The sequence below is a fragment of the Theropithecus gelada genome, chromosome 3, assembly GCF_003255815.1.
Source record: "Theropithecus gelada isolate Dixy chromosome 3, Tgel_1.0, whole genome shotgun sequence".
NCBI lineage: Eukaryota > Metazoa > Chordata > Mammalia > Primates > Cercopithecidae > Theropithecus > Theropithecus gelada.
The window spans coordinates 56,822,762-56,850,758 of NC_037670.1; the positions used below are offsets into that span (position 1 = coordinate 56,822,762).

Sequence of the window (27,997 nt, forward strand, 5' to 3'; positions counted from 1 at the left end):
TTGCAATGGTATGACGCACAAAAGCAATCTTCAGGGGAATGTAAACTGCCCAAAAAGTTCAAAAAAGTAGTGAGGGGGTCTCTGGAACGGACGGGACCCTTAAACGTGATTTTCCTTAATTCGCTGGGCGGCCCTGAAGGTGGTGTGGTGAGTCCTCCGCATCGCTCTGTAAGTTTCCCCCTGCTGAACTGTAGGGTGAGGGGGTGGGTGGTGGAGCAGCCTGCGCATGTGCGTAGAGCTTTACCGCTGCAGTGAAGGAGGGCGCATGCGTAGTGGGGCCGTGCGTGTGCGCGGCGCGGCGCAGCGCACCAGTCCTGATTCCGGCATGGGTTGGTTGGTACCCCTCCTGTCCCTGCTGTTGCTCCTGGTCGGCGCATGGCTCAAGCTAGGTCAGTGAACCGGCCGTCCATCCCGGGGGCACTGGAGAGGAGATGGGGTGCTCCGCCCTGGCGGGAGAGAGCCCGAGGCCCCTCTGCTCGCCTTCGGGATGCGGCTGCAGCGGTCGGCTGGGGAGGTCGCTCTTGGCGCCCGTGGCGTCTCACTGCCTTGTACTTTCAACTTCGTGAGCTGGAATCTTTCAAACCTAAAAAAGGGAAAGAGAGGCCAGGCCCGGTGGCTCAAGCCTGTAATCCCAGCACTTTGGAAGGCCGAGGCGGGCACATCACGAGGTCAGGCAGTTCAAGAGCAGCCTGGGCAATATGATGAAACCCTGTCTCTACTAAAAATACAAAAAATTAGCCAGGCGTGGTGGCAGGGGCCTATAGTCCCAGCTACTCAGGAGGCTGAAGCAGGAGAATCGCTTGAACCCGAGAGGCGGAGGTTGCAGTGATCCGAGATCGGGCCACTGCGCTCCGACCGGGGAGACAGAGCAAGGCTCCGCCTCAAAAAAAAGAAAAACTGAAAATGGATGAAATCAGTGTGAATGTGTCAGAATAAGAGAGCCAAAGATAGGATCTTGAGGAACATCAAATGACGAGGACTCTGCCTTGAAAGAAGTTGTAGTGCTTAGACACTTTCTTGGAAAGACACTGTGAAGTGGTGCATCAAGCTGAAGAAATGTGGCCTATTGGAAACAGCACCGTAGAGAGACATGAATCTAGTCCTGTTTCCTGCTAACTAGCTCTTTAAGTCATATTTCTTTTTCGGGTCTTGGTTTGCTCCTGTGGAATAAGGAGGTTGAAGCAAAGACCCTTTTTTGTTTATTATTTATTTATTTTGAGACAGAGTCTTGCTGTTACCCCCAGGCTGGAGTGCAGTGGCGCGATGTTGGCTCACTGCAACCTCTGCCCCCAGGTTCTAGTTATTCTCCTGCCTCAGCCTCCGGAGTAGTTGGGATTATAGGTGGACACCATCACACCTAGCTAATTTTTGGTTTGTTTGTTTGAGACGGAATCTCACTGTTGTCACCTAGGCTGGAGTGCAGTGGTGTGATCTCAGCTCACTGCAACCTCCGCCTCCCGGGTTCAAGCGATTCTCCTGCTTCAGCCTCCTGAGAGCTGGGATTACAGGCACCTGACACCACACCCGGTTAATTTTTGTATTTTTGATAGAGACGGGTTTTCGCCATGTTGGCCAGGCTGGTCTCGAACTCCTGACCTCAGGTAATCTGCCCGCCTGGGCCTCCCAGCATGGGATTCCAGGCGTGAGCCACTGCACCTGGCCCGTCCTTTTTAATTCCATGATTTTCTGAGGCATTCATACAAGTCTAAAGGTGCTCATTCAACTATTTGGCAATAATTGTGCACTTATAGCAGGAGCCAGGGATATACTGTCAAACATGTATGTATTATATGCTTCTCTTCTGGCGCATATAATGGTTGGAATCACTAATAACTGATAAGAGTTCAGTAAGTGGAGAGGAAGAGGCAGAGAAACAGCATGAGCAGAAGAATGGAAAGAAAGTGCTAGGTGTATTTTAGGGTAGAGTGTCTAAATTCGCCTAGCTGGGACAAGGGCTTGTGTAGAGGAAGAAAGAGGTACGTGCAAATCTACCATGTGGTCAACATTTCACCCATGCTATTTTATTGTTACTATTATCTTTTTATTTTTTATTTTTTGAGACAGGGTCTCACTGTGTCACCCAGGCTGGAGTGCAGTGACACAATGATAGCTCACTATGACCTTGAACTTCTGGGCTCAAGTAATTCTCCTGCCTTAGCCTCTGCACCCTGTCTCTGAGCCATTGTTCCTGGTTCCATGTTATTTTAATTGACACAGCTACTACCTAAGAGATAGTGAGATATTATCCCTATTTTTCATACTTATTATTTTTTCTTTTATTAACAAGCTATGGTCGTTCATAGATATCCCCATTTTTCAGATGAAGAAATTGAATCTCAGCTGGGTGTGTTGGCTCACACCTATAATCCCAGCACTTTGGGAGGCTGAGGTAGAAGGATCATTTGAGCTCAGGAGTTTGAGACCAGCCTGGGTGACACAACAAAACCCAATCTCTACAAAAAATACAAAAATTAGCCAGGTATGGTAGTGCACACTTGTGGTCCCAGCTACTCAGGAGGCTGAGGCGGGAGGATTGCTTGATCCGGCGGGGGCAGAGGTTTCAGTGAACCCAGATTGCACCGTTGCATTCCAGTCTGGGTGACAGAGCGAAATCCTGTCACAAAAAGAAAAAAAAGAAAGAAATTGAATATCAGATTAAGTAATTTGCCTAAGGTTTCCCAGCAAATCAAGTGGCAGAACAAGAATGTGAAGCCAAACAAAACGCAAAAGGAATGTTTTTTTTTTTTTTTTTTTTGAGACGGAGTCTCACTCTGTCGCCCAGGCTGGAGTGCAGTGGTGTGATCTTGGCTCACTGCAAGCTCCGCCTCCCAAGTTCACGCCATTTTCCTGCCTCAGCCGCCTGAGTAGCTGGGACTACCGGCGCTTGCCACCACATCCGGCTAATTTTTTTTTTTTTTTTTAATTTTTAGTAGAGAAGGGGTTTCACGGTGTTAGCCAGGATGGTCTTGATCTCCTGACCTTGTGATCCACCCGCCTGGGCCTCCAAAAGTGCTGGGATTACAGGGCGTAAGCCACCGTACCCAGCCCAAAAGGAATTTAAAGCCAGATTTTTAAGCCTCCACATTTTTTGTTGTGTTTTATTATACCATCATGAGTATTGCATACGATCCAAATATTACCACTTGTTTTATATATATGCATGTATTACTGATAACTCTCTTTTTTCTTTGCAGGAAATGGACAGGCTACTAGCATGGTCCAACTGCCAGGTGGGAGATTCCTGATGGGAACAAATTCTCCAGACAGCAGAGATGGTGAAGGCCCTGTGCGGGAGGCAACAGTGAAACCCTTTGCCATTGACATATTTCCTGTCACCAACAAAGATTTCAGGTACATGAGGTGTTCTTCCAGGAGGAATGAAGGCCCTCTCTAATCTCATTAGTTTTTCTTTCTTTCTTTCTTTCTTTTTTTGGAGACTTACTCACTCTGTCTCGCAGGCACTGGAGTGCAATGGCGTGATGTCTCTCACTGCAACCTCCGCCTCCTGGGTTCAAGCAATTCTGCCTCCTGCCTCTGCCTCCGCAATTCCCAAGTAGCTGGAATTACAGGTGTTCGCCACCACACCCAGCTAATTTTTTTTTTTGTATTTTTTTAGTAGAGATGGGGTTTCACTATGTTGGCCAGGCTGGTCTTGAGCTCCTGACCTCAACTGATCTCCCCACCTCAGCCTCCCAGAGTGCTGGGATTACAGGTATGAGCCACTGCACCTGGCCTCATTCTTAATATCTAAAGGAATACTAACTTGTTCACTGTCACATGTCATCTTTGCAGTGTACTATGGGATAAGTGTTATATACGTTATTCAGATGAAGAACCTGAAATCCAAAGAGGTTTGACTGACTCAGTTAGTAGATGAGCTTGGCCTGGAACTCAAATCCCTGGGCTCTTGAGCCAGTGCATTTTCCATTACACTGGACATAGCACTGAGAAATATAAGCAAATGCCAGTCACTCAACAGAACCCTCTTCTACATGGGGAAAGGGATTGGGAGAAGGGACATCATAGTAGAGAGTCCTTTAAATTCCCCTTATAGGCTAGGTGTGGTGGCTCACACCTGCAATGTGAGCACTTTGGGAGGCCAAGGTGGGAGGATTGCTTGAGCTCAGGAGTTTGAGACCAGCCTGGCAACATAGGGAGACCTCTATCTCTGCTAAAATAAATGAATAAGTAAAAATAAGTAAATAAGTATATAAATTTGTACATATTGTTATATATATAAATGTATATATATATAACAATCCATCTTACCCTGACAATCTGCCTGCTGAAACTTACTAAACCATACCAAAGTATATGAAAATTCATTTTATTATTATTGTTATCATTATTATTTTTTTGAGACAGGGTCTGGCTCTGTCACTCAGGCTGAAGTTCAGTGGTATGATCTCAGCTCACTGCAGCCTCTGCATCCCAGGCTCAAACCATCCTCCCATCTCAGCCTCCTGAGTAGCTGGGACTACAGGTGCGCCCTACCACACCCAGCTTATTTTGTTTTGTGTTTTTGGTAGAGACAGGGTTTTGCCCTGTTGCCCAGGCTGGTCTCGAACTCCCGGGCTCAAGTGATCCTTCTGCCTTGGCCTCCCAAAGTGCTGGGATTATAGGTGTGACCCACCATGCCTGGCCTTGAAAATCCATTTTATTTTATTTTATTTATTTATTTAGAGACGAGTTTTGCTCTTGTTGCCCTGGCTGGAGTGCAATGGTGCAATCTCAGCTCACCGCAACCTCCGCCTCCTGGTTTCAAGTGATTCTCCTGCCTCAGCCTCCTAAGTAGCTGGGATTACAGGCATGCACCACCACACCCAACTAATTTTTGTATTTTTAGTAGAGACAAGGTTTCTCCATGTTGGTCAGGCTGGTCTCAAACTCCTGACCTCAGGTGATCCGTCTGCCTTGGCCTCGTGAAGTGTTGGGATTACAGCTGTGAGCCACCACGTCCAGTCGAAAATCCATTTTAAAAGCCCAATTTTTCACTTCTATTTGGTTCAGTGGTTTTCATCTGTTAAATGGAGATAATAACAATAAAACCTGTTACCTACCTCTGATGACTGTTGTGAGATTAGATATGTGATGAAGGGCTGGATGCAGTGGCTCACGCCTGTAATCCCAACAATTTGGGAGGCTGGCATGGGAGGATCACTTGAGCCCAGGAGTTTGAGACCATCCTGGGCAACACAGACCCCATATCTACTAAAAATTTTAAAAAGGCTGGGCGCGGTGGCTCAAGCCTGTAATCTCAGCACTTTGGGAGGCCAAGACGGGCGGATCACAAGGTCAGGAGATCGAGACCATCCTGGCTAACACGGTGAAACTCTGTCTCTACTAAAAAATACAAAAAACTAGCCGGGCGAGGTGGCAGACGCCTGTAGTCCCAGCTACTCAGGAGGCTGAGGCAGAATGGTGTAAACGCGGGAGGCGGAGCTTGCAGTGAGCTGAGATCCAGCCACTGCACTCCAGCCTGGGCGACAGAGCAAGACTCTGTCTTAAAAAAAAAAAAAAATTAGCCCCTCATGGTAGCATGCACTTGTAGTCCCAGCTAGTAGGGAGGTTGAGGCAGGAGGATCACTTGAGTGTGGAAGGTTGAGGCTGTAGTGAGCCATGATTGCACCACTGCACTCCAACCTGGGCAACATCCTTTCTCAAAAAGGAAAAAAAAAAAAAGATAGGTGCTGGAGACCTTTCAGAAAAGAGACGAATTCCCCACCCTTAAATCTCCTGCTCAGTGGCTTTATTCATGATCTCTGAAAACAGGAGATAACTCACATGATCTTCAGCTGGTAAGTGTATAAACAATATATGGTATGTCCATACAGTGAGAGACTACTCATTGATAAAAAGGGACAGACTACTAATGGCAACAACATGGATGAATCTCAGAAGCATTTGCTAAGTGAAGGAAACCACAGCCAGACCCAGAAGACTACATACTATATGATTCAAGTTGTATGGTATTCTGGGAAAGGCAAAACTATAGGGACAAAAAAACCTGGTCTGTGGTTGGTGAGTTGCAGAGAAATTTTTTTAGAGGTGACCAATGGAACTATTCTGTATCTTGATTATTGTAGTGACTATATGCTTTGTCAAACTCACAGAACTGCTGGGCGCAGTGGCTCATGCCTGTAATCCCAACACTTTGGGAGCCCGAGGTGGGTGGATCACTTGAGCTCAGAATTTTTAGACCAGCCTGGGCAACATAGTGAGACCCCATCTCTATAAAATTAGCCAGGCATGGTGGCATGCACCTGTAGTCACAGCTACTTGAGAGGCTGAGGAGGGAAAATTGCTTGAGCCCAGGAGGTCAAGGCTGCAGTGAGCTGTGATTGTGCCACTGCACTCCAGTCTGGGTGACAGAGTAAGACCCAGTCCAAAATATAAATAATTAAAATAAATCAGGAGGCTGAGGCACAAGAATCGCTTGAACCCAGGAGGTCGATGCTATAGTGAGCCATGGTTGCATCACTGCCCTCCAGCCTGGGTGACAGAGTGAGACCTAGTCTCAAAAATATAAATGATCAGCCGGGCACGGTGGCTCATCCCTGTAATCCCAGCACTTTGGGAGGCTGAGGCGGGCGGATCACAATGTCAGGAGTTCAAGACCAACCTGACCAACATGGTGAAACCCTGTCACTACTAAAAATACAAAAATTAGCAGGGTGTAGTGGCACGCACCTGTAATCTCAGCTACTCAGGAGGCTGAGGCAGGAGTATCGCTTGAACCCAGGAGGCAGAGGTTGCAGTGAGCTGAGATCACCCCACTGCACTCAAGCCTGGGCCACAGAGTGAGACTCTGTCTAAACAAAAATAAATAAATAAATAAATAAATAAATAAATGATTAAAATAAATAAAAGTTAATTTGGGCATGGTGGCTTACACCTGTAATCCCAGCACTTTGGGAGACCGAGGCGGGCAGATCACGAGGTCAGGAGTTCGAGACCAGCCTGGCTAACATGGTGAAACCCCGCCTCTACTAAAAATACAAAAATTAGCTGGGCATGGTGGTGTGCACCTGTAATCCCAGCTACTGGGGAAGCTGAGGCAAGAAAATCACTTAAACCCAGGAGGTGGAGATTGCAGTGAGCCAAGATTGTGCTACTGCACTCCAGCCTGGGCAACAGAGCAAGAGTCTGTCTCAAAAAAAAAAAAAAAAAAAACAATTGGCCAGGTGTTGTGCCTCACGCCTGTAACCCCAACACTTTGGGAGGCCGAGGTGGCAGGATCACCTGAGGTTAGGAGTTCGAGACCAGCCTGGCTAACATTGCAAAACCCTATCTTTACAAAAATTACAAAAATTAGCTGGGCATGGTGGTATGCATCTGTAATCCCAGCTACTTGAGAGACTGAGGCTGGAGAATCACTTGAACCCGGGAGGTGGAGGTTGCAGTGAGCTGAGATTGTGCCACTGCACTCCAGCCTGGGCAACAGAGTGAGACTTTGTCTCAAAAAAAAAAAAAAAAAAATAGGCCGGGTGTGGTGGCTCACGCCTGTAATCCCAGCCCTTTGGGAGGCCGAGGCAGGTGGATCACTAGGTCAGGAGTTCGAGACCAGCCTGGCCAACATGGTGAAACCCTGTCACTACTAAAAATACAAAAATTGGCCGGGCGCGGTGGCTCAAGCCTGTAATCCCAGCACTTTGGGAGGCCGAGACGGGCGGATCACGAGGTCAGGAGATCGAGACCATCCTGGCTAACACGGTGAAACCCCGTCTCTACTAAAAAAATACAAAAAACTAGCCGGGCGAGGTGGCGGGCACCTGTAGTCCCAGCTACTCGGGAGGCTGAGGCAGGAGAATGGCGTGAACCCGGGAGGCGGAGCTTGCAGTGAGCTGAGATCCGGCCACTGCACTCCAGCCTGGGCGACAGAGCGAGACTCCGTCTCAAAAAAAAAAAAAAAAAAAAAAAAAAAATACAAAAATTACCTGGGCGTGGTGGCAGGCACCTATAATCTCAGCTACTAGGGAGGCTGAGGCAGGAGGATCGTTTGAACCCAGGAGGTGGAGGTTGCAGTGAGCCAAGATCATGCCATTGCACTCCAGCCTGGGCAACAGAGTGAGACTCCATCTCTAAATAAATAAATAAACAACTAAACAAACAAATAAATAAATAAAAAATAAATTAACCTCACAGAACTAAACACTGAAGAGAGTGAATTTTACTGTATGTGAATTTGTTGCATTCTAATTTAAAAGAAAATCGCCCAGGCTTCAGGTTAATTCTTTGGCGATCATGAACACTCTGTGGTGTGTAACTTACAGGACAGGGATATCTGAGGTTTCCTGGAGCAGGAGAAGATAGGGCGGGCACAGAACCTCACCAGCTGAACCAGCTGAACTATGTCTTTGCAGGGATTTTGTCAGGGAGAAAAAGTATCGGACAGAGGCTGAGATGTTTGGATGGAGCTTTGTCTTTGAGGACTTTGTCTCCGATGAGCTGAGAAACAAAGCCACCCAGCCAATGAAGGTGAGAGAACCTGGTCTTGCGGCTGAGGGGATAGGAGTGGGACCTGGACAGGGAATCCTGTGGGACATGGGTTACCTGGGACACAGTGGAGAATCAGACCTGAGAGCTGGAGACAGAAAGGAAGCAAGAGAAACCCACCATGGAGCGTCAGATCAATACACACTCCCAGGAAGTTAACCCTGAACCGAAGTTAGCTCTTACCTAAAGGTCCAAGTCAGGATAGGGTTCAAGGAACTTGAATCAGGAGATCACCTTGGTGGGCTGGGTGTGGTGGCTCATGCCTGTAATCCCAGCACTTTGGGAGGCTGAGGTGGGTGGATCACCTGAGGTCAGGAGTTCAAGACCAGCCTGGCCAACATGGCGAAACCCCGTCTCTACTAAAAATACAAAAATTAGACAGGCGTGGTGGCACGCTCCTGTAATCCCAGCTACTCAGGAGGCTGAGGCATGAGAATCACTTGAACCCGGGAGGCAGAGGTTGCAGTGAGCCGAGATGGCGCCACTGCACTCCAGCCTGGGTGACAGAGTGAGACTCTGTCTCCAAAAAAAAAAAAAAGAAAATCCCCTTGGCAAGCCAACCTCTAATAAAGGTGGTGAGATTGGACTCTATAAAGATTCCAGTCTCAGCTGGGCACAGCAGCTCACGCCTGTAACCCCAGCACTTTGGGAGGCCGAGGTGGGACAATTGCTTGAGCCCAAGAATTCAAGACCAGCCTGGGCAACATAGATCCCATATCTACAGGAAAAAAAAAAAAAGAAAGAAAGAAAGAAAATTAGCTGGGCATGATGATGTACACCTGTAGTCCCAGCTACTCAGGAGGTTGAGGGGGGAGGATCACCTGAGCCTAGGAGGTTGAGACTGCAGTGAGCGGTGATGGTGCCACTGCACTCTAGCCTGAGTGACAGAGCAATATCTTGTCTCAAAAAAATAAATAAATAAAATTTCAACCACAACCTCACTTAGACTACCTGAGTCTCAGCCTGACGTCTCTGTTCTGCGTCCTGTGGCTCAGTCGGGGAGGCGCCTTTGCTGGGCCAGAGCATCTTGCAGTCAGTCTCCTTTTTTGCAGCCTGTACTCTGGTGGCTTCCAGTGGAAAAGGCATTTTGGAGGCAGGTAAGGGCTGATTCCACTACCTCATTTTCTACCCCTGCTTGACTCTTTTATTCTCCAGGCCCAGCCTCCTCTCTACCCCTCGTACATCCAGGAACACTGAGTTTCAAAGGAGGACAGGGGAATTTCAGGGAAATCGCTCAGCAGGCCTCCTTTTCCCGTTACCCATCCATTTCTCCCTTTTCAGCCTCCTGTAATCTTTTTTCTGACTCCCACCGCTCCTCACTCACCTGGCTCTCTTCCAGCTCTCTTCCTCCATCTAGTGGTAAAAGCTAAACGCGAGTGCCCTAAACCTAGCCTGCCTCCGACTTAATGCGCTCCCGGAAGCCTGTCTCACTTCATCCTGGCTGTCAGCCTGCAGGTCCTGGCTCTGGCATCCGAGAGAGACTGGAGCACCCAGTGTTACACGTGAGCTGGAATGACGCCCGTGCCTACTGTGCTTGGCGGGGAAAACGGCTGCCCACGGAGGAAGAGTGGGAGTTTGCTGCCCGAGGGGGCTTGAAGGGTATCCAGATGATGAGGCGATTTTCTTTCATTCTTCTCCCCATCCTGCCCTGCATGAGGGGCTTTAAAGAGTGGGAAGGGGCCGGGCGCGGTGGCTCATGCCTGTAATCCCAGCACTTTGGGAGGCTGGGGCAGGAGGATAGCTTGAGGCCAGCAGTGAAAGACCAGCCGGGGCAACATAAGGAGACCTCGTCTCTCCAAAAAATACAAAAATGAACTGGGCCTGGTGGCATGTGCCTCTAGTCCCAACTACTCGGGAGGCTGAGGTGGGAGGATCCTTTGAGCCTAGGAGTTCAAAGCTGCAGCGAGCTATGATCACACCACCGCTCTCTGGCCTGAGTGGCAGAACAAGACCCTGTCTCAAGAAAAAAAGCAGGGGTTGGGGCAGGAAGGGTCTGTGTTCCCTAGAGCAGTGCTTCTTAAACTATCTGTGGTAGAGGACCAGGGGTTTTTTTATTATTTTTTCTAGTCCATCTCAGACTGATATATTTATGAAATACCATGAAAATTAGTAACTGGAGAAATTGAAAGAACAGACATAAAATATTTTGTTGGAAATTCCACAGACATATTACATTTCAATAAATATAACCAGAGCAACATGGCATAAGGAAAAAGAAGAATTACCAAGACTACACACTTCTGTCTCTGGGGTACAGGGATTAATGTTAGACTACACACTTCTGCCCTTGGGGTACAGGGGTTAATGTTAAGAATCACTGTTTGCTCCTAACTCGGTCATTTGTCATTCCGCAATCCTAATTACACAGAAAGTTAGAAGAGCAAAAAGCAACTCCCCACATTAAACCCCTCTACACAGTCTTTCAGTGAACACCAGGTACATCAACGATCAAAGTTTTTTTGTTGTTGTTTGTTTGTTTGTTTTGAGACGGATTCTGTTGCTCAAGGCTGGAGTACAGTGGCACGATCTCGGCTTACTGCAACCTCTGCCTCCCAGGTTCAAGCGATTCTCCTGCCTCAGCCTCCTGAGTAGCTGGGATTACAGGCACCTGCCACCATGCCTGGCTAATTTTTGTATTTTTAGTAGAGACGGGGGTTTCACTGTGTTGGCCAGACTGGTCTTGAACTCCTGACCTCGTGATCCACCTGCCTCGGTCTCCCAAAGTGCTGTGATTACAAGTGTGAGCCACCACGTGTAGCCAATGATCAAAGTTTTTAATATGACTTGTGAAGTTGCCTCTGGCTCGTTCGTTTATGCAATCTAAGTCCAATTTTCAAGTTTCTCAATTTCTGTACTTTTCTCAACATGAACTGATAAGAGATGCTTTAAAAACTGGCTCAGATCCCAGAGCCCTGGAGCACATGAGGAGGCCAGGGCCTCTAATGCAGTTCAGAGAGTGGCATGGGAAATAAAAGCAGGTCATCTCACTCTCTTTTTTTCTCATCTCCCTCTAACTTCCTTTTGGTTCCCTCACTCTTTCTGTGTTTTTGTTTTCCTTCCCTAATTCTTCACCTCCCCCTCCTCTGCTGCCTCTTTGCTCTCCTGGCAGGTCAAGTTTACCCATGGGGAAACCGGTTCCAGCCAAACCGCACCAACCTGTGGCAGGTAAGACCTACATTCCTCCTTTCACCAAGCATCCACAGAGACCTGCTAGAGGCTAGGTACTGTGTTGTTAGGCCGCGGCATCCAGACGGCTTGGGTTCTAATGCAACTGATGACTCATAAGCTGGTAAAGCAAAAGACAATGGGTCATAAGTACTTTTTTTTTTTTTTTTTTTTTGAGACAGAGTCTCTCTCTGTCACCCACGCTGGAGTGCAGTGGTGTGAACTCGGCTCACTGCAACCTCCGCCTCCCAGTTTCAAGCGATTCTCCTGCCCCAGTCTCCCAAGTAGTTGGGATTACAGGTCCCTGCCACCATGCCTAGCTAATTTTTTTGTATTTTTAGTAGAGATCAGGTTTTGCCATGTTGGCCAGGCTGGTCTCAAACTCCTGACCTCAGGTGATCCACCCGCCTCAGCCTCCTAAAGTGCTGGGATTACAGGCATAAGCCACCATGCCCAGCCAGCATAAGTACTTTCTATTAAAGATTTGTAGGGCTGGGTGCAGTGGCTCATGCCTGTAATCCCAGCACTTTGGGAGGCCGAGGGGGTTGGATCACCTGAGGTCAGGAGTTCAAGACCAGTCTGGCCAATATGGTGAAACCCTGTCTCTACTAAAAATACAAAATTAACTGGGCGTGGTGGCGGGCACCTGTAATCCCACCTGCTTGGGACTTGGGCAGGAGAATCACTCGAACCCAGGAGGCGGAGGTTGTAGTGAGCTAAGGTCATGCTGCCACTGCACTCCAGCCTGGGCAACAGAATGAGACCCTGCCTCAAAAAAAAAAGTGACTAAATAATAAATAAAACTAAAATAAGCAAATAAAAAAGCACGGTCCTGAGAAGGCCTGCAGGAGCAGGCTACAGTGCTCAGGCACGGGGCGTGGGGACAGGCTGCGGAGGAGCATGGGAGAAGCTGTCTTCTCGAGGCTCCATGGCATGTGGGGTTCCAGGCAGAGGGCAGGATGTTGCTGAGAGTGGAGAAGTCAGGTGTGGGCTGGGCTTGACCTAGAGCCCTTTGGGTACAGGGGAAACACTCTTCCTAATCCAGCAGGGGGGTCACCCTGGGGATGTGAGGTGATGGGTTTGGGAGCTCTGGATAGGAATCTTAGGTCACCGCCCCGTGCCCTTCCCCAGATGCGACAGCAAGACGACTTTGGTTTTCCTCTGGATAGGCATGAGGACCTGCCTTGGGACAGGTGGTAAATCTTTTACCCTCCCTTTCTCCCATCAGGGAAGGTTCCCCAAGGGGGACAAAGCTGAGGATGGCTTCCATGGAGTCTCCCCAGTGAATGCTTTCCCCGCCCAGAACAACTATGGTAAGAGCTCTCTTGGGCTTATGGCCATGCCCACGAACTGGCTGCTGGGACCATCGTGTCTAGAGAGGAGGCAGAGGGAAGCACCTCCCTTCCCCGAGTTGGCCCCAGGACCTCAGAGGGTAGGCGGGGTGGTCCGCGGGTCCCAGCCTGGCCTGACCCGCCGGTGGGGCTGCAGGGGTCTATGACCTCCTGGGCAACGTGTGGGAGTGGACAGCATCACCATACCAGGCCGCTGAGCAGGACATGCGTGTCCTCCGAGGAGCATCGTGGATCGACACAGCTGACGGCTCTGCCAATCACCGGGCCCGGGTCACCACCAGGTGAGGGGCTTTGTCCCAGGCAACGTGCGGCTTAGTAGCTGGGGCTGAGGTCTGAATCCCGGTCCCGGAGTGCCCCAACCTTCATATCACCAACCGTCTGTGTGCAGTGAGCTGGTCCCAGCACCTCCCTGAGCCTGTGCCCAGTTGTGGGTACAGAAAAGAAAGCCAGCAGCACTTGCTATGAAAAGCAAAGGGGCCCAGGACACCTTGTGACTCTTCTGCCAGCTCTTGGTACCCAGGGAGACTGTGTGTGGCATCTTAATTATGGGGTTTCTCCTCTTGTCCTTACCACTAGGTAGGCAAAGGGAGGGAAGTAGAATGACCACACCAGTAGGTCATTAGTGGTGGTCATAGACTTACTGACTCTTCAAACTGGTGGGCACACGAAAAATCTTTTTTTTTTTTTTTTTTGGAGATGGAGTCTTGCTCTGTTGTCCAGGCTGGAGTGCAGTGGCGCAGTCTCAACTCACTGCAGCCTCAAACTGCCAGGCTCTAGCGATTCTCCCACCTCAGCTCCTCAAGTATCTGGGACTACAGGCATGCACCACTATGCCCGGCTAATTTTTGTAGAGATGGGTTTTTGCCACGTTGCCTAGGTTTGTCTCATTTTCCTGGACTAAGCAATCAGCCCGCCTTGGCCTCCCAGAATGCTAGGATTACAGGCGTGAGCCACTGCACCTGGCCACAATATTCTCATAGCTTGCGGACAGGTTTTCTCTACTGAGCTGTTCTCAACTGCCAACACAGAAGTTAGTCACTGTCTTTTCTGCCCTCCAGTGCTGTCTCTCGGGGCCACTGTCCCTCCCCCAACTCTTGCAAGGCCCCTTTTGTCCCAAAGCCCCTTCTTGTTCCCCTTCTCCCAGGACTGGCACAGGCTTCCTTCCAGACTATGCCCTCCCCAGCCCTCAAGCTCCCTGATCATGGCGAGCCCTGCGGGTGAGGCAGGGAAGATGGGTCAGCCCCCAGGCCTCTTTCTCAGGATGTGTCCTTCCTCTCTCCCCTCCTCTACTGGCAGGATGGGCAACACTCCAGATTCAGCCTCAGACAACCTCGGTTTCCGCTGTGCTGCAGACGCAGGCCGGCTGCCAGGGGAGCTGTAAGCAGCCGGGTGGTGACAAGGAGAAAAGCCCTCCAGGGTCACTGTCATTCCCTGGCCATGTTGCAAACAGCCCAATTCCAAGCTCAGGAGCTTCAGCCTCAGGAAAGAACTTCCCCTTCCCTGTCTCCCATCCCTCTGTGGCAGGCGCCTCTCACCAGGGCAGGAGAGGACTCAGCCTCCTGTGTTTTGGAGAAGGGGCCCAGCGTGTTGAAGGTGGCTGGGAGCCAGGTGTTTCTCTTACAGGCCAAGTATTATTGACACAGGGGCAAACAATTAGAACAGAGGGCTCTGAAAGGCCATTTGTTAAGCATTTTAAAATCTATTCTCTCTCTTTCTCCCTGGATGATTCAGGAAGCTGACATTGTTTCCTCAAGGCAGAATTTCCCTTGTTCTGTTTCCTCAGCCAATTGTTGTGGAAGGAGAATGCTTTCTTGGTGGCCTCATCTGTGGTTTTGTGTCCCTCTGAAGAAGGAAATTAGTTTCCACTGTGTAACAGGCAGACGTGTAACTATTTAAAGCACAGTTCAGTCCTAAAAGGGTCTGGGAGAACCAAATGATGTATTAGGTGAAGCGGTGCATTGTGGGAATCACAGAGCAAATAGTACTCCAGAAAGACAAATATCAGAAGCTTCCCATTCTTTTTTTTTTTTTTTTTTTTTTTTTGAGACAGGGTCTTGCTCTGTTGCCCAGGCTAGAGTGCAGTGGTGATCACTGCTCACTGTAGTGTTGAACTCCTGGGCCCAAGCAATTCTCCCACCTCAGCCTCCCGAGTAGCTGGGACTACTAAGTGTGCACCACCAGGCCTGGCTAAGTTTTTGAACTTTTGTAGTGATAGGATCTCACTATGTTGCCCAGGGTGGTCTCAAACTCCTGGCCTCAAGCGATCCTCTCACCTCGGCCTCCCAAAGTGCTGGGATTACAGGTGTGAGCCACCTCGCCTGGGCCTCCTTCTCCATATGCCTCCAAAAATATGTCCCTGGAGAGTATCCTGCTCCCACACTGTCACTGGATGTCATGGGGTCAATAAAATCTCCTGTGATTGTGTATCTCAGACATGTCTGTGTCTTTGATTCTCACCTTGGGACCCTAAGAGGGCCCAAGTGTCAGTAACTCTGGGCCTCCCCTAAAGAGAAACGGAGATGGTGGCTCATCCAGGAAGTGGAGGAGCAGGCGGCTCCTGGTTCTCAGGCCACCTGTGATCTCTGCCCACCCAGGGCCTGCCCCAGCCTGCAGGTATTGCTGTGTGGTGGGAACACCCGCTTCCCTTGTGCACAGCCTTTGAGAGGAGATCATGACCTCAGCTCCAGGGGTTCCTGGCCAGGGCCAAGCACTCCTTCTGCAGAGGACTACACGCATCTCACCCCTTGGACTTATATTTCCGTGACTTCCCCTCCCCACCTGCCCCCCAGCCCTCCCTGACTGGCCAGCCCCTCAGTAGTCCTCCTCGGCCAGGGAGAGGAGCACAGCCTTGGGTGTGTTCTCGAAAAGGGCAGCCCGGTTCTGCTGCTGCCCCTTCTTCACCCAGTGGCCATAGATTCGGAAAGCGTAGGCGTCGATGAGCCGGCGCAGAGGCCGGAGGGCGTAGGGGTCTCGGATGACGATCTCCCGGGTCACCGGCTTCACTCGGCGGTACTGGTAGTAGATCCGCACTGAAGCCAGCACAGTGACAGCGATCACCTGCAGGGCCAGGTGGAGAAGCTGGGCTGCAGCTGCCCCCCTGCCAGGCCCTGCCCCTCCAGCACAGGAACGCTCTGGGCTCGTTTGCCACGAAGCCTTGGGTGGCTTCTGCGGGGCCCTCCTAGTGTCCTCCACTTCCCACCTGGCCAGCATCCATAGGGACAGAGCCAGTGGGCTGACACCTGCCATCTCTGAAGCCATCACAGGGCAGCTGGGAGGGGTGGGGTGGGTACTCTGGAAACCCACGGGGTGTAAGGACCCCTGGGAGAGGAGAGGGCTTAGAGGTTTGCACTTGGGGAGCTGGCGGGTCTGGGTCAGAACGCTTCATACCTTGAACTTCCCCCGAGGGCTGAAGTGCCGCACTTCCTCTACCACGTACTGCTGGAAGAAGGGGTGTGCCAAGGCCTCTTCCGCTGTGTAGCGGTTCTGGGGTTGCACCACCAAGAATCGGGAGACCTGGGAGGGGAGGAGAGGGGAACGGAGAACATCAAGGCAGGTCCCCTCCAGCATGTCAGGAGAGGCAGGGCCTCCCCGGGCAGGGGAGCCTGGCATCGCAGTCCTGAGCCCAGGAGCCAGTTGGCCTGGCCTCTTACCAGGTCCTTCACAGTGTCCGAGTAATCATCCCACTCGGGTGAGCCAAACTGGTAGTTGCCGCTCATGATCATCCTCAGCATCAGCATCTGCTTCCGGTGCCAGAAGGGCGGGGAGCCGGCCAGCAGTGTGTACATGATGACGCCAGTGCTCCACCTGGACGCGTGAGGGCCCAGGGCCACTTACCCAGCGCCAGGGGCACCAACCCAGCCCTGCCGGCTCCCTCCCTCACCCAGCCCAGGCAGGTGATCCTCCTTCCTCGGTGCACTCACATGTCCACCTCCTTCCCATAGCCCGGGTGGTCCTCATTCATGGAGCACTCAATAATCTCAGGGGCCAGGTAACTGGGGGTCCCGCAGACCTCTGCAGGAACAGTCATCATCAAGACAGGTCAGCAGGGCACTCAGAAGAGGAAGTCCAGGCCGGCCGCAGTGACTCATTTCTGTAATCCTAGCAATTTGGGAGGCCAAGGCAGGCAGCTCACCTGAGGCCAGGAGTTCGAGACCACCCAGGCCAACATGGCAAAACTCCGTCTCTACTAAAAATACAAAAATTAGCCAGGTGTGGTGGCACATGCCTATAGTCCCAGCTACTCAGGAGGCTGAGGCAGGAGAATCGCTTGAACCTAGAAGGCGGAGGTTGCAGTGAGCTGAAATCATCCCATTTCACTCCAGCCTGGGCAACAGAATGAGACTCTGTCTCAAACGAAAAAAAAAAAAAAAAGAGGAAGTCCAAAGAGACAATGGAGCTGGAACAGAAATAGAGCTTGGGCTGGGACTCCCCCAATATCCACCAACTTCAGGGCCCAGGGCAGGACGGGGTACTGCCCACAGGGCCACCAGCTTAGGGCCTATTGCTTCCCTGGTCACTTCTAGCCATCCTGGCCTGGAACAAGGGTAATGGGAACCTAGGAGAGGACTTACCTGAAGAAATGTCTAGCCCTGCCGGGCGTGGTGGCTCACGCCTGTAATCCCAGCACTTTGGGAGTCCGAGGCGGGTGGATCACAAGGTCAGGAGTTCGAGACCAGCCTGACCAACATGGTCTATCTCTACTAAAAATACAAAAATTAGCTGGGCGTTGTGGCGCGTGCCTGTAATCCCAGCTACTCAGGAGGTTGAGGCAGGAGAATCACTTGAACTCGGGAGGCAGAAGTTGCAGTGAGTTGAGATTGCGCCACTGCACTCCAGCCTGGGTGACAGAGTAAGACTCCATCTCGGAAAAAAAAAAAAAAAGAAAAAAGAAAAAAAATTCCTACCCCTTGAAATGGTGGAATTTTTATTCTGGGGAACAATTAAGTTAGGGGAGAAACCCAGGCCATCTCTATTCCGCGGAGGGTTGATTGAGCGCCCGAGGCCCGGACGTGGGCCAAGGCCATGTTACCAGACCTCGCAGCCTCTCTCCTGGCTCCAGCTGGCAGGAAAAGCCAAAGTCTGTGAGCTTGATGTTCATGTTGTCATCCAAGAGGATGTTCTCGGGCTTCAGGTCCCGGTGCACAATGTTGAGTTTGTGCAAGGCGCAGATCACCTCCAGCAGAGCTCGCATGATCTTTCTAGGGTGGGGCACACACTCGTCACTCTTCCTCTGCGCAGAGTCAGGCGACAGGCAGGGAGACACAGCTCACATTTCAGCCACACTGCAAGGGAGCAGCACACATGCCCAGCCCAGACACATGCACCAGCCCAGACACATGCACGCCCTGCCTCCCCTGAGGCCCCAGTGCCTGTGGCCCTAGGCCAAGTGGGAGGGAGCGGAGAGGGGGCAACGGGATGCTCACCTGGTTTCCTTCTCACTCAAAGTGACCTTCTCAGTGAGGTAGTCAAAGAGCTCCCCTCTCTTCATCCTGTGGAAACAGACGGTTGATAGCTGGGTCGGTCCCAAGACCACCACCCTCCTTACCCTGCTCCCAGAGAGCTGCCTTCTGCCCCGATACCTCTAGAAGCTAAGTGGGCCCCTCCCCGTGGAGAACCACAGTCTGGGGAGAGGAACCGGGGAAGTGAGGAGAGAAGTGTTCTGGAAGAACTGGGAGAAAAGCAAAGGAGGCTGGAGAGAAGTGGCCCATGTCAGGGGCTCAGGCTCTCATCAACCCTCCGAGGAACAGAGATGGCCTAGGTTTCTCCCCTGACTTAATTTTTCCCCTGGAAAAGTTTTTCCCACCATTTCATGGGGTAGGCATTTCTTCAGCTAAGTCCTCTCCCCAGGTTCCCATTACCCTAGTTCCAAGCCAGAATGGCTAGAAGTGACCAGGGAAGCAATGGGCCCTGAGCTAGTGGCCCTGTGAGCAGTACCTCTCCCAGCCCTGGGCCCTGAAGTTGGTGGATTTGGGGGAGCCCCAGCCCGAGTGCCATTTCTGTTCCATCTCCATTGTTTCAGTGTGGGGGTTCTCCCATCTGTGGAAGTGACAGTGTGGACTGGGATGTATCGGGGCCTAAATGATGGCTGGAGGCTGAAAGAGAGGACCATGAACCACTGGCCCAGGAGCCGAGACCCAGATCAGAAGGACATGAGTATCCCGATTTTTTTTTTTTTTTTTCCCCCGAGATGGAGTTTTTGCTCGTCACCCAGGCTGGAGTGCAATGACGCAATCTCGGCTCACTGCAACCTCCACCTCCCAGGTTCAAGCGATTTTCCTGCCTCAGCCTCCTGAGGAGCTGGGATTACAGGTGCCCACCACCACACCCAGCTAATTTTTGTATTTTTAGTAGAGACAGGGTTTCACCATGTTACCCAGGCTGGTCTTGAACTCCTGACCTCAGGTGATCACCTGCCTCGGTCTCCCAAAGTGCGGGGATTATAGGCGTGAGCCACGACACCCAGCTGAGTATCCCGATTTTTTCCCAGGAAACAAATGGGAAGAATCAGCTGTGCAAGAGTTGCAGGCGCAAAGTTCGCCAGTTACGGGATTAAGAATTGAAGTTCAATCTTCTTACCTCCTGGGATGATCTAGAAAGAACTCTCTGCTAGAATCATCTAGTTATACCCTGGAGGGCTCCTCAGGGCAGCATTAAAAATAGCTTCCCCCAGCAACTTCTTCAAAGGTTAAAGACATTTGAGCTGCCCCCAAGAGCTATACAGGACAGTGCCACAGAGCAGAGTCAAGACAGCTGCTGCTGGTGAGTCTGGAGGGGTCCGAGAAAGTCTCCCTCTGTTGCCCAAGCTGGAGTGCGGTGGCTCAATCTCAGCTAACTTCAACCTCTGCTTTCTGGGTTCAAGCCATTCTTGTGCCTCAGCCTCCTGAGTGACTGGGATCACAGATATCTGTCACCATGCTGGGCTAATTTTTGTATTTTTTGTAGAGATGGGATTTCGCCATGTTGCCCAGGCTGGTCTCGAACTCCCGGCTTCATCTGATCCGCCTGCCTCAGCCTCCCAAAGTACTGAGATTACAGGGGTGAACCAGCATGCCCGACCTTAATTTTATATTTTTTTGTAGAGATGGGGTCTCGCTTTGTTGCCCAGGCTGGTCTCAAACTCCTGGCCTCAAGCAATCCTTCCACCTCGGCCTCCCAAAGTGTTGAGACTACAGGTGTGAGGCACCGTGCCTGGCCGATAATAAGTCTGGAATCCACATTTCACAGAGTACTTTGTAGTGTTCACATTTGATGCTTAGCAATAACGGGCTCATCTTACTAATCCTATTGATGCAGAAGTAGGGGCATGATGATGGTGGTGATGGTGATGATGACATTAACCTTTGGACCACACCACAGGTGCAACCTCTACCACCTGCCTCTCTCCTCGATACTGCTGGCCTCCCTTTTTCCAATCCCGCCTCATTACAGTTGACCCTAGATAGTCAGTGAGATCTTTTCAAAAGGAAGTCAGGCTGGGTGCGGTGGCACACGCCTGTAATCCCAGCACTTTGGGAGGCTGAGGCTGATGAATCACTTGAGGTCAGGAGTTCGAGACCAGACTGGCCAACATGGCGAAACCTTGTCTCTACTAAAAAAGTACACACATAAAACATTTGCTGGGCATGGTGGTGGGTGGGTACCTGTAATCCCAGCTACTTGGGAGGCTGAGGCAGGAGAATCGCTTGAACCCGGGAGACAGAGGTTGCAGTGAGCCGAGATCACACCACTGCACTCCAGCCTGGGCGACAAGAGCAAAACTCTGTCTCAAAAAAAAACCAAAAGTAAATCAGATCACGTCAGCCGCCCAGTCTTGACCCTCCAAACTCCTTACCATGGCTAAAATGCCTGCAGGACCTGGTCTTTGGTGCTGACCGACCTTACATCCTGCCATCCTCTGCTTGGGTCACTTCCTGGACATGCCTTCCTGACCACTCAGTCTAAGGAAGCCCCTGTCTCTTGCTAACCCTTGTTCTACTTTATATATGTCTACAGTTCTCCCTCTTTATCTGCAGGGGATATGTTCCAAGACCCCCAGTGGATGCCTGAAACCATGGATAGCACTGAAGTCTATACTTCCTATGTTTTTCCTATATGTACATACCTAAGATGAAGTTTATAAATTAGGCACAGAGATTAACAGCCAATAATAAAATAGAACAATTATATCAATATACCGTGCCAGGCATGGTGGCTTATGCCTGTAATCCTGGCACTTTGGGAGACTGAGGTGAGAGAATTGCATGAGGCCAAGAGTTTTGGGGGTTTTTTTTGTTTTATTCTGTTTTTGTTTTTTGAGACGGAGTTTTGCTTTTGTAACCCAGGCTGGAGTTCAATGGCACGATCTTGGCTCACTTCAACCTCCACCTCCTGGGTTCAAGCGATTCTCCAGCCTCAGACTCCCAAAGTGCTGGGATTACAGTTGTGAGCCACTGTGCCTGGCCTGAGGCTAGTAATTATTAGCATTCACACTATGCCACTCACTGTGCTATTATCACTCCCATAATACTGATGAGAAAACCGAGATTTAAAGAAATGATCCAGCCCACAAGTGGTGAACCCAGGTTTCCAAACCCGGCAGCCGGACCCCAGGGGCTGATCTGTCTAAACACCGGGATTGTAGTTGGCATCCTCAGCTCAGGAGCTGGCTGTGGTCTCCAGGCAGCCCTGGGGTTGGGAAGCGGATGACAGTTGACAGTCGAGGTTCTCTCAGGTGTGGCTTGCTGCAGGGCTGGGTACTTACAGGTCAAACACCAAGAAGAAGAAAGTGTTGGTCTCATAAGTGTCCTTCAGCTGTACTGAAATGGAAATGGCTAGCTTGTCTCAAGTAGCAGGGGAGCCCAGGTAGGGGCAGCTGGGGCACAGGGGTCAGGGACCGAGGCTGCTGTGGGCTAACTTCAAAAGCTGACAGGGGAATCAGGAGGGTGCTCAAAGGACATCAACCCAGGGTGTGGGCAGCCCCAGGGACTTTATTATTATTATTATTATTATTAGAGACAGGATCTCACTGTGTCACCTAGGCTGGAGTGTAGTAGTGCAATCATAACTCACTGCAGCCTCAAACTACCGGGCTCGAGTGATGCTCCTGCCTCAGCCTCCTGAGTGGCTGGGATTACAGGCATGCATCAGCACGCCTGGCTAATTCAGCCCAGGGACATCAAACCCCCATTCCCCTGCCTGCATCCATCCCAGCCTGGGACCCCTTCTGTCAGAGCAGTGAGGGTGGAGCTGGGAGCCTTGAGCCTGGGTGGTTCTAGCTGGCTATGTGGTGGGGTCACACTCCCTGGCTTGGGCTGTCAGGGCAGAATCACAGGGGGGCACCCCGTCATGTGACTTGGGGTCATCACTCACTGATGTTGGGGTGCCCTGAGACCTTGCGCAGGATATCCACCTCCTTCAGCGTGGCTTCTCGCAGCTCTCGCACCTCCTCGGGGCTGAAGCTGCCTCCACCGGTGACGTCGATAACCTTCACTGCGTACTCCTGGCTCGTGGGCTTGTGGATGCATCGCCTGACCACACTGCTAATGCCCCTGGAAGTGCAGAGGACAGATGGCCTCGGGGGGTCCCTCACCCCATGGGGAGTCCCAGATTCGAGGCTGCAGCAGAGATGTCCTGCCCTTGTCAACAGATTTACACTTTCCCCCAAGTTCCTCTGAGCTTTTGGAAATGGTGGATGAATAAATACAGGCACAGTCAGGTGATTTGCCCAGAGCTGGTGAGTAACAAGCCTGCTCTCAGGCCATGTAACTCCTAGTTCAGTGCTTTTTTTTTTTTTTTTTTTTGTTTTGAGAGAGAGAGTCTCACTCTGTCACCCAGACTGGAGTGCAGTGGCACAATCTTGGCTTACTGCAACCTCCACCTCCCGGGTTCAAGCAATTCTCCTGCCTCAGCCTCCTGAGTAGCTGGGACTACAGGCGCCTGCCACCACGCAGAGCTAATTTTTGTATTTTTACTGGAGACAGGTTTCACCATGTTGGCCAGGCTGGTCTCAAACTCCTGATCTCAGGTGATCCTCCTGCCTTGGCCTCCCAAAGTGCTGGGATTGCAGGCATGAGCCACTGTGCCCGGCAGCCCCTCGCTTTTTTTTTTTTTTTTAAATAGAGATGGTTAGCCAGACCTGGTGGCACACACCTGTTGTCCCAGCTACTAGGGATGCTGAGGTGGGAGGATCACTTGAGCCTAGGAGGCAGAGACTGTAGTGAGTCAAGATCATGCCACTGTACTCCAACCTGGACTACAGGGCAAGACCCTATCTTAAGAAAAAAAAAGAGATACGGAGTCTTGCTATGTTGCCCAGGCTGATCTTGAACTCTTGGCCTCAAGCAATCCTCCCACCTCAGCCTCCCAAAGTGCTGGGATTACAGGTGTGAGCCATTGCACCTACCCCTGGGAACTTTTTGCTGGGAGAGGTTTCTCTTATCTTTCCTGGCTTCAGGAGGGCAGGACCCCAAACCAAGGGTTTCTCCAAGAGAACAGCGCTTTGGGGATGAAAGTGGGGTCAGTACTCGGGGTGGAGTGGAGTTGGCTGTAGCCTACAGGGCCTGCTGGAGCCTAGGACAGCACTTCGTGGGGAGAGCTTGGGCCTTACCTGCCCAGGATCTCTTTGGGCTCATAATTCTCATAGAAGTCCTGTGCAGAATGAGAGTCCGGCAGTGCCTCATCCCGGGTCATGCTCAGATCTTCAGCAGGGGAACTCTGAGTGGCTCTGAGAGGGGAACAGAAAGAAGCTGTCAGCCTTCCTGACCCAGGGGGTGTTCTCCTTGGGGCCTGGAACTGTTTCTTACTCATCCTTATATCTGGCACCACACTGGCCTATAGTGAATGTTCCAAATAAATGTTTGTGAATTGAGGCCGGGCGTGGTGGCTCACACCTATAATCCCAGCACGTTGGGAAGCTGAGGCAGATAGATCACTTGAGGCCAGGATTTCAAGACCAGCCTGGCCAACATGGTGAAACCCCATCTCTACTAGAAATACAAAAATTAGCTGGTTGCAGTGGCACATGCTTATAGTCTCAGCTATTTGGGAGGCTGAGGCAGGAGAATCACTTGAACCTAGGAGGCAGAGGTTGCAGTGAGCGGAGATCACGTCACTGCACTCCCGCCTGGGCAACATAGCCAGACTCTGGCTCAAAAAAAGTAAATTCTTTGTAGAGATGGGGTCTTGCTCTGTTACCCAGGCGGGAGTGCAATGGTACCATCATAGCTCACTGCTGCCTCGACCACCTGGGCTCAAGTGATCCTCACACCCTAGCCGCCTGAGTAGCTGGGACTAAAGTACCACCCAGGCTGGAGTGCAGTGGTGCAATCTTGGCCCTCGGCTCACTGCAACCTCCACCTCCCATGTTCAAGCGATTCTCCTGCCTCAGCCTCCCAAGTAGCTGGAATTACAGGCACCTACCACCACGCCTGGCTAATTTTTTCTATTTTTAGTAGACAGGATTTCACCATGTTGGCCAGGCTGGTGTCGAACTCCTGACCTCAGGTTATCCGACCGCCTTGGTCTCCCAAAGTGCTGGGATTACAGGCGTGAACCATCACGCCCAGCTCTAATATTTAAGTTTTTTGTAGAGACGGGGTCTCCCTATGTTGCCCAAGCTAGTCTCAAACTCCTGGCCTCAAGCATTCTTCCGGCCTCAGCCTCCCAAAGAGATGGGATTATAGGCATGAGCCACCGCTGGACCTGGCCACAATTTCCTTTTTAATAGGCCACTCCTGTAGCCTCTCCTTATCTCCCCTTGTTGTGACTGTGCTTCCTGAAAACACACCCCCTTCTAGGACAGGTTTCCTGTGCTCCATCCCACTGCTCCTTCCTCATGTTTTGTGTGTGTGTGTGTGTGTGTGTGTGTGTGCGTGTGTGTATGTGTAGAGATGGAGTCTTGGTCTGTCACCCAGGCTGGAGTGCAGTGGTGTGATCTTGGTTCACTGCAACCTCCCCTTCCCGGGTTCAAGCAATTCTCCTGCCTCAGCCTCCAGAGTAGCTGGGATTACAGACACGCACCACCATGCCTGGCTAATTTTTGTATTTTTAGTCGAGATGGGGTTTCACCATGTTGGCCAGGATGGTCTCAAACTCCTGACCGCAAATGATCCACACACCTTGGCCTCCCAAAGTGCTGAGATTACAGGCGTGAGCCACTGCACCCGGCCCTTCCTCATGTATTCTATCCATAACTGGGACTTTCATAATCACTCACTCATTCATTACACCTCCATTCTGCAGACATTGAACACCCACTCTTTGCCAACCACTATGCTGGGTGCTCTGAGGGATGGAGAGCTGGGTGGGTCCATCCCGGTCCCTACCTCTGGTGTCATTCGCCAGTGTATGCTCTCACCTCCCCTGCTAGACTGTCACCTCTAGGATGTCCTAGCCGTCTCTGCCCCCCATACCCAGTGCGGGTGTCTGGCAGGGGCTATTCCTTGAATGTGAGTCAGTGGTTGGGCAGGTACCCCTTTGGTGCTCAGGGTCCTGCTGGCAGAATGCCCCATGTCCTACCTAACAATGGCCAGTGAGCCCTGAGTGGTCCTGCTGCAGCATAGAGGCAGTACAGAGCCAGGACACTCAGGCCTGGACACAGAGGCACTGAGCTACCCCACCTTGCGTCAGGAACATGGAGGCTCCTACCAGGGAACTCCACTCCTGCTTCAGATGTAGGATTTAGGCCTGGCATGATGGCTCACACCTGTTATCCCAGCACTTTGGGAGGCTGAGGTGGGCAGATCACTTGAGGTCAGGAGTTCGAGACCAGCCTGGGCTACATGGTGAAACCCCATCTCTACAAAAAATACAAAAATTAGCCAGGCATGATGGCTCTCGGACCTGTGGTCCCAGTTACTTGGGAGGCTGAGGCAGGACGATCACTTGAACCCAGGAGGTGGAGGTTGCAGTGAGCTGAGATCGCACCACTGCACTCCAGCCTAGTTGACGGAGTGAGTGAGACTCTGTCTCAAAAAACAAAACAAAACAGGCCGGGCACGGTGGCTCATGCCTGTAATCCCAACACTCTGGGAGGCCGAGGTGGGAGGATCACGAGGTCAGGAGATTGAGACCATCCTGGCTAACACGGTGAAACCCCGCCTCTACTAAAAAATACAAAACATTAGCCGGGCGTGGTAGTGGGCGCCTGCAGTCCCAGTTACTCGGGAGGCTGAGGCAGGAGAATGGCGTGAACCCGGGACACGTTGCTTGCAGTGAGCCAAGATCATGCCACTGCACTCCAGTCTGGGCAACAGAGCGAGACTCCATCTCAAAAACAAAACAAAACAAAACAAAAAAACAAGACAAAACAAAACAAAATCAGATGCAGGATTTGAGGAATGCAGAAAATATCATTTACCAACAGGGAAAAAGGCAGATAGAAAACAGGCCCAACCTGCCACTCAGCAGGGCCAAAGCTGCCTCCAACCCCCTTTTCCCCACTGCTTCTGGGCCTAAGAAGGCCTGGCCTCTCAAAGGAGCCAATTTGCTGACCAGCCAAGCAGCAGCTCTGGCTGCCCCCGGGATTGGGCAGGCTGTTCCAGGAATCCTGGTGGCTCCACTACTGGGTGCCTGGTTACCAGAGGAAGGTTTAGAATAACAAGTCCCCTCTGCTGGTGCCAGGCATCTGGGCTGCTCATGCACAGGCCTTCTCTGCCTGCCCCATCAGCAACTCGGTGGAGCCTGGGACTGTCTGTTTCCCATAAAAACAAGCCCATTTGCTGGTAAGTCCTTCTAAGTCCTCACAATGGGCATCTGTGCCTCATCACCTCCCAAAGCTGCGTAGTGCCAGCTCTCTCCTCTCCCCCAGCCCTCCATGAGCAGAAAGTACACCTGGAACCCCCTATGAAATGCCAGCCTAGGCCTAAGGCTCCAGTCCTTGGCACAGCCTACTTGGCCAAGTTGTGGCTACACTCACCTTTCCTGGGGTGCTGAGGAGGTGGTTATCTTGCCCCAGCTCCAGCTCTGACTGGGGCCAACTTAGTGCCCCTGTCTACTGCCCCACCCACCCCTCACACCTTTCCCAAGACCCCTGTGGACAGGGTTCCCACATGGGAGTAGGTAGCCCAGTCCTTTTTTTAGACAGAATCTCTCTCTGTCACCCAGACTGGAGTGCAGTGGCGCAATCTCAGCTCACGGCAACTTCTGCTTTCCGGGTTCAAGCGATTCTCCTGCCTCAGCCTCCTGAGTAGCTAGGACTACAGGCATGAGCCACCATACCCAGCTAATTTTTGTATTTTTAGTAGATACGGGGTTCCACCGTGTTAGCCAGGCTGGTCTTGAACTCCTGACCTCAAGTGACCCTCCCACCTTGGCCTCCCAAAGTGCTGGGATTACAGGTGTGAGCCACCATGCCTACCTGGCCTGGTCCTTTTTGGCACAGAACTTCCCTCCCCTGGACTCTGAAAGTCCAAAAACCAGATCAGCCTCAGGACCTCTTTTCTGTAGGAAAGTCCCCAGATGGGGGTTTCAAGGGTCAGTGCTGCCACTCTCCCTGGTCCATCCGCCTTCAGAAAAGAGACATGGAAAGAGTGGATGTGGGAGTTTCTATCTTCTCCACCCTCACTCCTCCCTGCTCCCTGCCTGTCACCTGGCTTTTTTCCATCAATGGGCTAGCTACTCACAGTTAAGTCCTTGCAGGCTCTTGAAGGAGCTTGACAAGAATCCCAAAGGCCTCGGAGCCCCCGGGGAGAGGGGACCACAGAGGGCTGAAGCCGTGTCCTGAGCAGACACTTGGAAGATATCGTCTGCTGTTGTTTTGGGTTTTGCTATTTGATGACCGGAGGCTAACGTGCCAAAAATAAATCACAACTGCAAACCCGGGACGCAGGCCAAGGCTCCGCAGGGACAGGGCATGGGGCCGAGTATCACCAGGGGGGACCTCTGGTGGAGGATGAGGGAAGCTCGGGTGGCCTGAGACCAGGCCAGACAGGATGTATTGATCCTCCCTCTGGAGCTCCCTTGGCCTCCAGGACCAGAGAACGTAAATCCAGCCTTGTGCGGAGGGC

At 51.4% G+C, this 27,997-nt stretch overlaps 2 protein-coding genes across 7 annotated transcripts; one reads left to right on the forward strand and one right to left on the reverse strand.

Moving 5' to 3' along the window:
* The first annotated feature begins 2 nt into the window (after positions 1-2).
* SUMF2 (sulfatase modifying factor 2) lies at positions 3-15,446 on the forward strand. 4 transcript variants are annotated; one of them, XM_025378367.1, is made up of 9 exons: positions 3-389; positions 3,195-3,351; positions 8,364-8,478; positions 9,549-9,593; positions 9,945-10,095; positions 11,606-11,661; positions 12,890-12,974; positions 13,150-13,294; positions 14,310-15,446. In XM_025378367.1, the coding sequence occupies exons 1-9, from the start codon at positions 227-229 to the stop codon at positions 14,392-14,394; spliced, it is 1,002 nt and encodes a 333-aa protein (XP_025234152.1). In that variant the 5' UTR covers positions 3-226; the 3' UTR covers positions 14,395-15,446. The 4 variants fall into 4 exon arrangements, with proteins under 4 accessions (XP_025234152.1, XP_025234151.1, XP_025234153.1 ...); XM_025378366.1 differs by having other exon boundaries at positions 9,492-9,593; positions 14,310-15,439; XM_025378368.1 differs by lacking the exon at positions 9,549-9,593 and having other exon boundaries at positions 14,310-15,439.
* On the reverse strand, positions 14,697-27,782 carry PHKG1 (phosphorylase kinase catalytic subunit gamma 1). Of its 3 annotated transcripts, XM_025378363.1 has the most exons (11): positions 27,614-27,782; positions 23,599-23,715; positions 22,362-22,540; positions 21,754-21,808; positions 18,948-19,049; positions 18,437-18,502; positions 18,048-18,211; positions 16,934-17,024; positions 16,664-16,817; positions 16,401-16,526; positions 14,697-16,070 (listed from the first exon to the last, which is right to left on the reverse strand). In XM_025378363.1, exons 2-11 carry the CDS (start codon positions 23,679-23,681, stop codon positions 15,825-15,827), a joined length of 1,266 nt encoding a protein of 421 aa, XP_025234148.1. In that variant the 5' UTR covers positions 23,682-23,715; positions 27,614-27,782; the 3' UTR covers positions 14,697-15,824. The 3 variants fall into 3 exon arrangements, with proteins under 3 accessions (XP_025234148.1, XP_025234150.1, XP_025234149.1); XM_025378365.1 differs by lacking the exon at positions 18,948-19,049 and having other exon boundaries at positions 21,754-21,803; positions 22,384-22,540; XM_025378364.1 differs by lacking the exon at positions 18,948-19,049.
* Positions 27,783-27,997: the final 215 nt, after the last annotated feature.